At 33.5% G+C, this 11,922-nt stretch overlaps 1 protein-coding gene across 1 annotated transcript; it reads right to left on the bottom strand.

The window, feature by feature from the left end:
- Positions 1-287: 287 nt before the first annotated feature.
- Positions 288-11,014, bottom strand: LOC137245898 (uncharacterized). The gene is made up of 4 exons (XM_067777089.1): positions 10,059-11,014; positions 3,939-4,898; positions 1,753-1,997; positions 288-366 (listed from the first exon to the last, which is right to left on the bottom strand). Exons 1-4 carry the CDS (start codon positions 10,992-10,994, stop codon positions 288-290), a joined length of 2,220 nt encoding a protein of 739 aa, XP_067633190.1. The 5' UTR covers positions 10,995-11,014.
- Positions 11,015-11,922: the final 908 nt, after the last annotated feature.

The raw sequence follows: 11,922 nt of genomic DNA on the forward strand, positions 1-11,922 counted from the left end.
ACTCTTTGTGCCAATCAACCACAGAAATATGGCAATTTTCGTTGGTTCCGGTTGAGCGTTCTTGTTGTTTGCAATCCTGTAAACCGAGAAATCACGTTTCCAATTTTTCCAATCTGTTGACAAATTCGAGCAATCCCGTTCCTTCAATTCTTTCCGTGCCTCTGCCATTTTGCACCCGATCCGATGATTTTCATTTATCAGTATTAATCAAATCAAAATGCTCTCACACTGTTGTACGCAATTGCATTCACTTGTGAGGTTATGTTTCATCACAATGTTGATAAAATCTATTCTTCTTTCTTTTCGTGTGACTGACGATAATCGATGGTGTGATTATTTATTCCGAGCCAATCTGTACTTTGACTTCTGAGATCATGTACAAAGTATATGAAACAATACTTTTTATGTTTTAATTCAATTGCTTTATTTATATTAGTTGTTCTCAAATACTTGTAATAATGACGTGCATGTACGTTGAAGGTTCACGCTCAACTATCTAACATCTGACAATACACACTGACAGTATAATTTGGCTAACAGCTCTGGTAACACCAAACACAATATCATTACATAGTGAAATATTTTTAAACTCAAAACTAAAATTTAAATTTATTTTTAACTTTGTTAGTCAAAAATTTTTCAAGTAAAAAAAAATTGTTTAAACTTGTGTTTTATTGTTGCAAATAGTAAAATTTTTTTAAGTCCTACATAAGCCCTGCAATGTTTATTTTAAATTTATAGTCAAACTTCTTTTTAAGTCCAAACAATTCTTATTTTTATTTTGTAGTCAAACATTTTTGATAGTAAAGTCTTTTTAAGATAATACAAACTTTTAAATTATTTTTTGCATGAAAGTAAAACAATGACTTTTTTAATTTGAACGTTCCCAAAGTCAAATATAATATATAAATCGCGACTTTTATTGGTACATTCAAAGATTTTTTAAGTCAAAATGATAAATTTCAATTCAAAACTAAAACCAACTTTAAAAATTTGTAACCTTCAAACTCATACACGGTATACCTTGCTCTACCTTAAAAGAAAGGCAGAAAAATATGTTCCTCCCCTTGTTATGCTTCCTTCTCTTCCAATCACACTTCCATATTCACTCCCACTCCCATTCCCTTTCCCACCACCCCACTACCACTCCCATTTCCATTTCCTCTCACTCGACCCTAACGTTAGTATACAGTTAAAAAATAGATGTTCCTCTCCTCGTTATGATTCGCTATCTTCCAATCACACTCCCATATCAACTCGCACTCCCATTTCCACTCTCACTCCACTCCAATCTAACTTTGGTCTACATTTAAACAATGGATGTTCCAGCCCTGCTTATACTTCACCATTTTCCAATTCCAGTCCCAAATTCACTCCCATTCCCTTCCCCACTCCCAATACCACTCTCACTTTTACTCCCACTTCCACTCTGACTCCACTCCACCCTAACATTGGAGTACATTTAAAAAATAGACGCTCGTGCCCTGCTTATGCTCCCCTCCCACTCCCATTCCCATTTCCTTTCCCACTCCCACTCTCACTCCACACCCAACACATGATTGATTGCCATCAGAGACCAGTAGCCTGCTTAAGAAAATTCCTTGTAAAATTTGAAATAAGAAACAACATTCTTATATACTTAAATTTATATTTACATAAATTTTATACCAGAAACTAAAACGCACCGATTTTATAATAAATTTATGTAATTTTAAAATTTTGTTATTTTTTGTTTTATATCTGTATTTTTACGCGATTATTTTCTGGGAATTTTTTAAACGGCGCTTCTCATAAATGGCTTTAGCGTCCATAAATTCTGATATTTTCCACGGTTTAAAAAGATAATTATCACCTGGTCTTGCTGGAAAATAGGCAAAAAATGTTTTATTTAATGGCAGCAAAGCCAGAGAACTGCGCATGGCAAACCAAAAGTAACGTGCCCGTTTCAAAAGTTCTGCATTAAGACGTTGATAAAAATATCGTCTCTGTTGGTTGACCTGTAATGGAAGAAGTAAAAGGAAATATACTTAAAATTTAACATTAGAAACAATACAGCAGGGTCTTAGAAAGAAAAAAACCCCGGTAGCTTGCCGCCGCTATAAAAGCAGTTTAGTAAAGCTGATCTTAAGTGACCTGTAATAATTAGTCTAATCTAGGTTGTTGAGAACTGAGTATTCTTCACTGACGGCCCGCTTGAAGTCGCCCATTGTATTTATACTCGTAGGAATGGCGCGTGTCCTAATCTGTACATATACCCTATTAGGAAATCTTTACTGAAAGTGAAGCGAGCAAAACCGAAATAGTTTTTTTCAAGTAATTTTGAACCTGTAAAAGAGGCACATATATAAATTGTTATACAAAATCTTATAAGTGGAAATGAGATAAAATATGAGATATATTGAGAGAGCGCTCTCTCTTTGGGAGGTAATAAAACTCTAACAGGTTCATTGACAATATTTAAGAAAAATTGAACCTTATTGGACGCCCTGATCAAAAATCAGGAGTTTTTAAAATTTTTGCCGGTCTGTATATTTGTACACGCATCACTCAGAAATCACTGCATAGAATTGAGAGCAACATTCACTGTAGCATCAGCTGAAGTCTAACTTAAATTTAAGGATAAATTTCAAAACCCTAGATTTCTATGGCCTTGAAACCCAAAACATGGCACCGACCATTTTTCAAATATATTTATATCGAATAAAAGCTCTGAGGGGTATTTTCTTCATTGCAGATATTTCAGATAAATTGATGGGAGGGGTCCTTGAACCCAAATCAGCAGTTTTTAAAATTTTTGTCTTGTCAACTTTCACTATTGCAACAGCCAAGGTCTAACTAAAATTGTAGGATACATTTCAAATCCTTGGATCTCTAGGGACTTGCAACCCAAACCATCAGCATGGGCATTTTTCAAATGTAATTGTACAATATCGATATTAAATGGAAGCAGCTGATGAGGGTTTCAACTTTTTTTTTTTTTAATTTTTGAGATATCTCAACACACTTCCGAGATATAGGCCAAAATGTGGTTCAAGGGTACTGTTATAAATAACTCTATAAATATACATCGAAAACGGTTTCGATATTACTTGGCTTTCGCATCCAGCAACAAAATCCTTCAGTAATGCAATGGGGTACATTTGAAGAACGATCAGGATAATATATGTATAAAAGATCCGAGCCATATTTAATTTTTGGATTATTTAAGTCTACATAGATAAAGAAGAAAGCTCGAACTTCTCTATACAATGACGTACCGACATATGTACATACATGTACTATATACCATAAACAGGGCGCAATTTCTAGATGTGCATTATGTCTGAGAATTTCAAGAAGTTCTGCTTAAAATTCGACATGGCTTAGATCCCAAGCAGAACTAGTTAGCAGCTGTATCAGGTAATCAATGTACGATTATACCTTCAGTACAGCAACTTATTTCCTCCTTTTATAGTAAACGTAACAACATTTCCTGGTTGTATCTGCGAGCTAAAGCAACTAGCATAATTTATAATACTTCAGGTAGTTGACATGTCAACCGTAAAGCTAAGATCGAAGAGAATATTTCACGTACATGAAATCAGCAGCAAAGAGCGAATAGTCATGTAATCATCGGCCAAGATAGAAGATAACATAACGCACACATATACACGTATATAACTAGAAGACAAACATGAATATGAGATATTTACAGAAATGCGAAATAAACAAGCAACTGTTCGAGAATGCTGTTCGAGAAAAGTCTAGACCCTAGCAGAAATAGGTGAATGAGGAAACTGAGAGTATGGAACCAGCGCAAGCTGAGGAATAATTAGTCAGTGTGATTTTAACAATATAAATGGTTTTAGGCAACCATAAAATAAAAGTAAAAATTACTTATTTCAAAGTTCCACGCATACAAAGTAGCGGGTGGTAGCCAATACTAAATAAATCCTTACCTTTTTCATAATATGATTATGGCAATCATACGTCTGATTAAAATTTTTGCCAATCGAACATGGTGTGGGAAGTTTAATTCTCAACTTCAATTCTTGCAACATATTCATGATCCTTATGGACGTATTTAGCGCTTGCAGTTGTTCCGCATGCGTATAACGTTTGCCATAACGTTGTGTAATCCAATCTCTTAGCATAGGTATCTTATACGCATCGGGCAACGAAGCCAGTACGAACTTTGGTTGTTTGCTCATTTCATTCAATGCTATTTTCAACATAAGATCCATAAGGTCTTTGTCCTCACAATCATAAAATGGCAAACGTGGCATATCTTTCGGATAAGAATCGATTTGGTTCACTAATTCCTCCGTTGATCTTGCTTCTTCTTCTGCACGCCATTTATTCTCATTTTCATTCCACATTTCATTTGCACAATTTTTTGCCACCTTTCGTAAATCGGGTGTTAGATCAACTGTCTTCGGTACAGTACGCGGTTCTTTATCCATAGCTTCAACACATTTATTTTTGATAAATTTTTTTCGATCGCTTGCACTTGTTTTGTAATTGAATATTTTAGCAAAATCAAAATGATATGGCTTATGTTCGGTTGGTCTAATAAAAAAATGTTGTGATGATGGAGGTGTTGCTGTATTAAAATAGCTAAGATCAAAATTATTTATATTGTTCGCTTGATCAAAGGACAAACGATGTCTTTTGGGTATTATTCCTGATCCCATTACTTGGCTACAGTTTTTTAGCGAGACCGGCGTTGGGTCACATTTCGCATTGGGATGACATTGCTCATCCATGTCATCTTTAATGTAATGTTCAGTGTACTCTTTCTTGCCTAGGATGCGTATATAAGAGCGACCGTCATCATGAGGCGTATTCATTTTGCGATAATGCAGACGATACATTTCAACTTCTTTGTCTAGCATATCACGTATTTTCTGAAGATTAGCCTGTAATATGAAGACAAATGAATTGTTTGTAAATAAAAAACTAAAACAAAATAAAATAAATAAAAAACCAAAATAAGATAAAATAACAAAAATAAAAAACCAAAATAAAGTAAAAAAAATAAAAAAAGACAAAAAACAAACAAATAAAAAATATAAATAAACAAACAATTTTTAATAAAATAAAATAAAGCACAGAAACATAAAATAAATAACATAAAATAAAATAAAATGAAATAAAAACAAAATAAATGAATATAAGGAAAACAAAGTAAAATAAAATAAAATGTAAAATAACATAAAAAATATAATAAAATTAAAGTAAAAAAAAAAAACAAAAATTAATTAAAACAAAAAAAATAAAAACAATATAAAATAAAATATAAAGATTAATAAAAAAAACAAAATAAAATAAAATAAAACAAAATAAAGTAAAATTGAATAATAAAATAAATATGAAAATAAAATAAAATAAAATAAAATAGATTAGAATAATATAAAAATAAAATAAAATAAAGTAAAATAAAATAAAATAAAATAAAACATAATAAAATAAAATAAAATAAAATAATTAGAATAAAGAAGTTAAAAAATAAAATAAAATAAAAAAACATGTCCTCGTAACCATCGCCGTTTGTAAACTTACAATTTTTCTCCAATATCAATTACAAAAACCATTGTAAAAAGCAATATGAGCAAAGCTCGCTAATTAAATACATATGAAAATAAAAAAAACTAAGTAAAATACAATAAAATAAGATAAAATAAAATAAAATAAACTAAAATAAAATATAACGAAAACAATAATAAAATAAAACTAAATAGAGTAAAATGAAATAAAATAAAATTAAAATAGAATAAAATAAAATAGATTAGAATAAAATAAAAATAAAATAAAATAAAATAGATTAGAATAAAATAAAAATAAAATAAAATAAAATAGATTAGAATAAAATAAAAATAAAATAAAATAAAATAAAATAAAATAAAAGTAAAATAAAATAAAATAAAATAAAACAAAATAAAATAAAATAATTAGAATAAAGAAGTTAAAAAATAAAATAAAATAAAAAAACAAGTCCTCGTAACCATCGCCGTTTGTAAACTTACAAATTTTCTCTAATATCAATTACAAAAACCATTGTATAAAGCAATATGAGCAAAGCTCGCTAATTAAATACATATGAAAATAAAAAAACTAAATAAAATACAATAAAATAAGATAAAATAAAATAAACTAAAATAAAATAAAATAAAATAAAATAGAACGAAAAAAAATAATAAAAATAATAAGATAAAACTAAATAGAGTAAAATTAAATAAAATAAAAATAAAATAAAATAAAATAAAGTAAAATAAAATAGAAAATAAAAATAAAATAAATCAACACAAAATAAAATTAAATAGTATAAAATAAACTTAAATAATATGAAACAAAAAACAATAAAAACATTGATTGTTGATTTCACTATTAATAAAAGAAACTACGACAAAGCACAGAGCGAACAGCAATGATATTGCTATTAGTGATACAGTGAGGCGAACACAAACATTTTTAAACAAAAATAAAAATATTATTATTTTGAACGCGGACAAGGGAAATGTGACGGTTGCGATGGAAAAAAGCGACTACAGCTCGAGAATGGAAAACATATTAGGAGATTTATCAAAATACAGAAGAATACGGCAGGACCCAACTTTACGTTTACAAACGAAAAATAATAATTTGGTGGAAAAATTACATAAATTGGGTCTGATAACAAATAGTGAAAAGTACAAAATGATTACACACACCGCTCTCCCGCCCGCGTATATGGTTTACCCAAAGTACATAAAGACAATATGCCCCTAAGACCCATCTGTTCTATGAGCAATAGCCCGTCCTACAACCTATGCAAATACTTGACAAATATTTTCAAAAACCTGACGACAAAATCGAAATTCAATGTAAAAAGTGCAATAGAGTTTAAAGATAAAATTAATGACTCCTATATATATGATGATGAGCGTCTGGTGTCCGTTGATGTTGTATCATTATTTCCGAGTATACCAACAGATTTAGCTATACAAACTATAATGACAAAATGGGAGAACTTAAAAGAACACACGGATATTCCAAGGAGACTTTTTATGGAAATATTAACCTTTTGTATCGTAGAAAATAGATATTTAAAGTATGAAGAAGGGATTTATACACAGCTAAAAGGGCTTCCAATGGGATATCCAGCATCGCCGGCAGTAGCAGACATCATCATTGAGGAAATTCTCGAAAAAATAGGGACAAAAATGAGACTACTAAGCAAGTACGTAGATGATGTATTTGCCATAGTAAAGGAGGAAGACTTGGAGGAGACGAAGGACATATTAAACTCGTACCATAGAGATACTCAGTTCACAATGGAGCTGGAAACGGAGAATAAATTACCTTTTTTGGACGCCTTAGTCTGCAAAAGGGACAACAAAATAAAATTGGATTGGTACCAAAAATCCACGTCTTCCGGAAGATTAATAAATTACAAATCGAAACACCCTAGGAATATGATAATAAATACGGCCAAAAATTTCATCGCGAAGGTATTGGACACAAGCGACATAGTGTTCCATCCAGAAAATAAAAAACAAATTACACATATTTTGAAAATGAATGATTTCCCTCCAGGAATAATACAGACGATGATAAAATCACACAACCAACGCAAAGACCTAAAAAACGTAGAAGTGGACACGAAAATATACAAGTCGATGGTATATATACCCGGTTTTTCGGAAAGATTAAAGGGCTCTGATACATACAATAAGGAGAATATAAAAATAGCACACAACGAATAAATTCTTCAGCAATATGAAAAGTGGAATAGCAACCATGGACAAGAATAACGTAATATACAGGATTCCATGTGCTGGCGACGGGAACATGAAATGTAATAAGGAATATGTCGGGACCACGAAGAATAAGCTAAAAACGAGGATATCGGGACATCGATGGATATGAAAAATATAATATCAGGAAGGGCACAGAAAACAGCACTCGCAGCCCACTGTGCAGAGAGCGTGCATAAAGCAGATTTTAATGCTGTGAGGGTATTGCAGCAAGAGCAGCATTATAAGAAACGCTTCACGTTAGAGATGCTCCACATAGCAAAAGTACCAACAAATAAAAGGCTCAATTACAAAATAGACATTGCAAACTGCTCACACAACTACAGACACCTACTAGATAATTGGAAAACTTAGTTCAAAGCTGCATATTAAACAGGACGGACGTATGTAGTTTAGCTAAGGACAAAATAATGTACGTACGAAAAGTTGTATGTATGTAAACAAAATTTGTAGATTTAAGCTAACTTACATTGTTGTTGTAGCCCCTGATGACGATATCCGATGGAAATCGAAATATATTGGGAATAAAAACAAACTAGTGTTTTATTAAAATTGACCTTGAGCCGGCTAAATAAATGAATACTTTAGACAATAAAAAAATTAAATAGAACAAAATAAAATCTAATTTAATTAAAAAAAAAATGTATTAAAATACAATGAAGTAAATTTTTTAAACTATTAAATGCAATTGATTACACATCAAATACATATCGCCCAACTCTGATTAAAATGCAATAAAGTGAAAAATGTGGCGTACGTTGACGATGTAACGATCCTGAGTTCGCGCCCATTCCCTTTATTGATTATTGTAATCATAGACATTAGTTCGCAAAATGAAGTAGGGGGCACAGAGATGTGGGCTTAGGCTTGATCTCGAGAAACGGATCTAGTACTCTTCACGACGAACTACAAACCACTCAGTTTTGAATTTCCAGGGCCGTACGGCCAGCAATTAACCCTATTAAGTGGTACCAAACATCTTAGAATAACAATCAATTTTAAACTCAACTGGAAAGCGTGTAACGATGAACAGGTACGGAAGGCTTGCATCGCTTTCTACGCCTGAAAGGCGATGTTCTGTAAAAAAACGGGGTCTCAAGCCAAAGATGGGGCTATGGTTGTATGATGGAATGTTGATACCAGCGCTGACGTATGGCCAGTGGGAAGCTCTTAATAAGAACTACAACCGCACCAGCTTATAGAAAGCTAGGCGAACTGCATGCGTTGGTGCCACCGGGGACTTCCGCACCTGTTCACGGTGGCCTTAGATCCCGTCTCAAACCTGATTCCGACAAATATTCACATATTACGCCGTTTTTTTCTGGAAAAAATTTTACCCTCATGTTGCACTCCCACATTCTAACTAAACTAGGTCAACTGGCGCAGTGCAAAATTACTGAATATATAGTTAATACTACCCAGTTCGTTTGTGAATGGAATACACATACTTACGAGAGAGTTAGAAGAACTAACAGGGCGCCATTAGTTCTAGAAATGATATCGCCATGTACTTCGGCACAAACCACACTGAGACTCAGGCAATTTGAGCATAGCAGTATACTCAATATATCTTCTTAGGAAGCTTTTAATTCCGAAATACATTACTATCTCCTAAATCGCAGTTTGAGGATGGTGTTGACACTATCATACCAAGTAAGAATGATTGGAGGGTTGCCAGTTCCAGCTAATAATAGTCCGGAGCATAACTAGCTCAAAGCTCGTAGAGGCATCCATTATCTTGGTTCCGAGATAGGGGGGAATCGAAGAAAATGACATGGCTGATGCTAGCACGTAGGCGCTCAGCAAAAGGAGGTGAATGAGTAGCCAGCGTCGAAGTGCAATGCTCCACAAAAGTGGAAAAGCATCACAAAATGCGTAATTTCAAGAGCTATGTGCATGGCCAGACTACAATGTAAGGCGGACAAGGAGTCTTCTGGCGGTCTGCAACTGTCATGGACTTTAGGCAAGCATTCGGAAAATATAGGCATTCCTCATAATGAACACTGCAGAAGTTGTGTAGAGACTGTTCGGCATTTTTTATGTAAATACACGGCTCTAGCTAGAGCATGCTTAAGATCCTTCCTAAAGTTTTTGGAAAATCTGAATAGATAATCGGAAATAAGGGATTCCAAATATTCTTGATTTTATCAATACTCGGGCTAGTTTTAAAAAACATCCGATGTTCGCTTAGTTTTTTAGGCATCAAAACCGTCTTTCCATTAGCTGCTGGGGCGACCTGGGTCGTAGCCATTATACCTACCTACCTGATCAAAATGCACCTACCTGTTTTTGGCCTGCAAAAAGTTCAAGATGTTTCAAACAGTTTTCACGTTGTCTAATGAAAAATTTCATGAGTCGAGAATCTCTTTCTTCGTTTTCCAAACGATGGTGTTCGCATAAGATATTCACGTAGTCTTTGTTCGATTCAAAATTCAAAGCTTGATTAATAATACTTTCTGTATAATCATGTGTATCACCATAATTTGTTGGTGACAAATCGATCATTTTCATAATTTCAGCTATGCAATCACGTAATGTTGTTTTTGTAACACGTTCCGAACCACGAAATATATGATGGGCATACCAACGCGTCTTTTCATTTGGTGGCACATAAGTCGGATCTTTATAGGCATCGTAACGTGGAAAACGTACTTTAAAATCGGGACGTTCTAAAGTTAGTGGCTTACCAAATTTCCTTGGTTTTGCCAATTTTTCAAAATATGGTGATGAACGTTTTTTGACTAATTTATGTGGCTCTTTCCAACTTCGCTCTCTAATTTGTTGGCGCTGTCTCAATTCGATTTGACGTTTCGACGCATGCCCGGGCGGTAGTATGCGATCTAATTCGCGTAATGTTGTTATCATATCCAAATGACATATGGATGATAATATTAATTGTTCGTTGAGGCTATCATATTTATCTCCTTTTGTTTTGTAGTACAGTTCCATGAGAAACCATAAAAATGCCAAATCATTACCACCACACAATTTCATGAGGGTTTGCACATCTTTGCAGCCCACCGTTGGCACTAAACCCAGATGCAGCAAACATTGTCGCACACGATGTGTTGTATTCTGTTCGATATCGTCACGTATTGCATTTAAAAGCTGATCAACAGCTTTCATCTGAAATGGGGATATACCGCGATACCATGCTGGAATATCTCGCTCTTTCATATATTCTGATATGATTCGTTTTAGTTCGATTGTGCGGTTCATTTTAACAATCAAACCAAAAAAAAAAAAGATGATAACAGTGTATATTTTGCTAAATTAGTTCAAATTATTTGTTGTGGAAAAATTCGCAGAAAAGCAAGAAAAAATTCAAGAGAAATTTTTTTGAATTTATTCGTGTGAAATGAACGTGAAAAAGTTATGAACTGAATTTTTTTTTACAAATTTACATTTGTCACTCGATTTTTACAGCTCCAACATCATTATAGTCCGTTTACATTATGAATTTCTGCATTCGGAACTTTAAAGTATGGAATATAAAGCGGCTGAATCATCATAATTATTAACCGTATCGCTAAGGCACCTCAAGTTTTCATCCACTTATTCCTCTCACTTCAGTTGAAGTCTCCCCTTTTGTTCTAATCCGTGTTAGGTTAGGTTGAACTGCTCAATAAACACCTCACATAGACTGAATGTGTTCATAACCCCCAAAAACTCTGTCCTCTTGGCAAGTACTATAAGTTTTCTATGATCTAGCCTCGAGATTTGACAACTCTGCTGCCCCTAGTAGCTAGAGCCTTGATATCGGGAGCGCAGGACACGAACACACAACCGGCTCAACCGTTTTTTACTGCAGCTAGCACTTTCTAAATACATCTGCTGTTACTGACGAGACCTAACTTATAAGCATGTGACGCCAGAAGGCAGTGTCCAGGTCGTATGACTATCGGGAGCCTTAAGTCTTTGTTAGTCTAACGTTGTAGTATTTGAACATGATCTTAGAAGTTTTGCAGCCCCCACGCTTCTGTCCACGCCTTTCCTGCTTGATGGGTCATATGCAACTCGTGTCCTCATTTGATTTTTCGCAAACAAATTCGGACGCCTACCATCTATTCATCGAGTTCTGCACCCTCTGTTCCCGATCTTGCAGGAGTTCCAAATAAGAACAATGAAAAACACTTACACGTACGAT

Source organism: Eurosta solidaginis, chromosome 3, assembly GCF_040869045.1.
Source record: "Eurosta solidaginis isolate ZX-2024a chromosome 3, ASM4086904v1, whole genome shotgun sequence".
NCBI lineage: Eukaryota > Metazoa > Arthropoda > Insecta > Diptera > Tephritidae > Eurosta > Eurosta solidaginis.

What these genes read in the sequence shown, in the direction of transcription:
- LOC137245898 (XM_067777089.1), bottom strand. Translation starts at nt 10,994, where the DNA reads ATGAACCGCACAATCGAACTAAAACGAATCATATCAGAATATATGAAA. An exon ending in TTTTTGCAGGCCAAAAACAG is followed by an intron (nt 4,899 to 10,058) that starts GTAGGTGCATTT and finishes TTCATATTACAG; the next exon opens with GCTAATCTTCAGAAAATACG. An exon ending in ATAATCATATTATGAAAAAG is followed by an intron (nt 1,998 to 3,938) that starts GTAAGGATTTAT and finishes CTTCCATTACAG; the next exon opens with GTCAACCAACAGAGACGATA.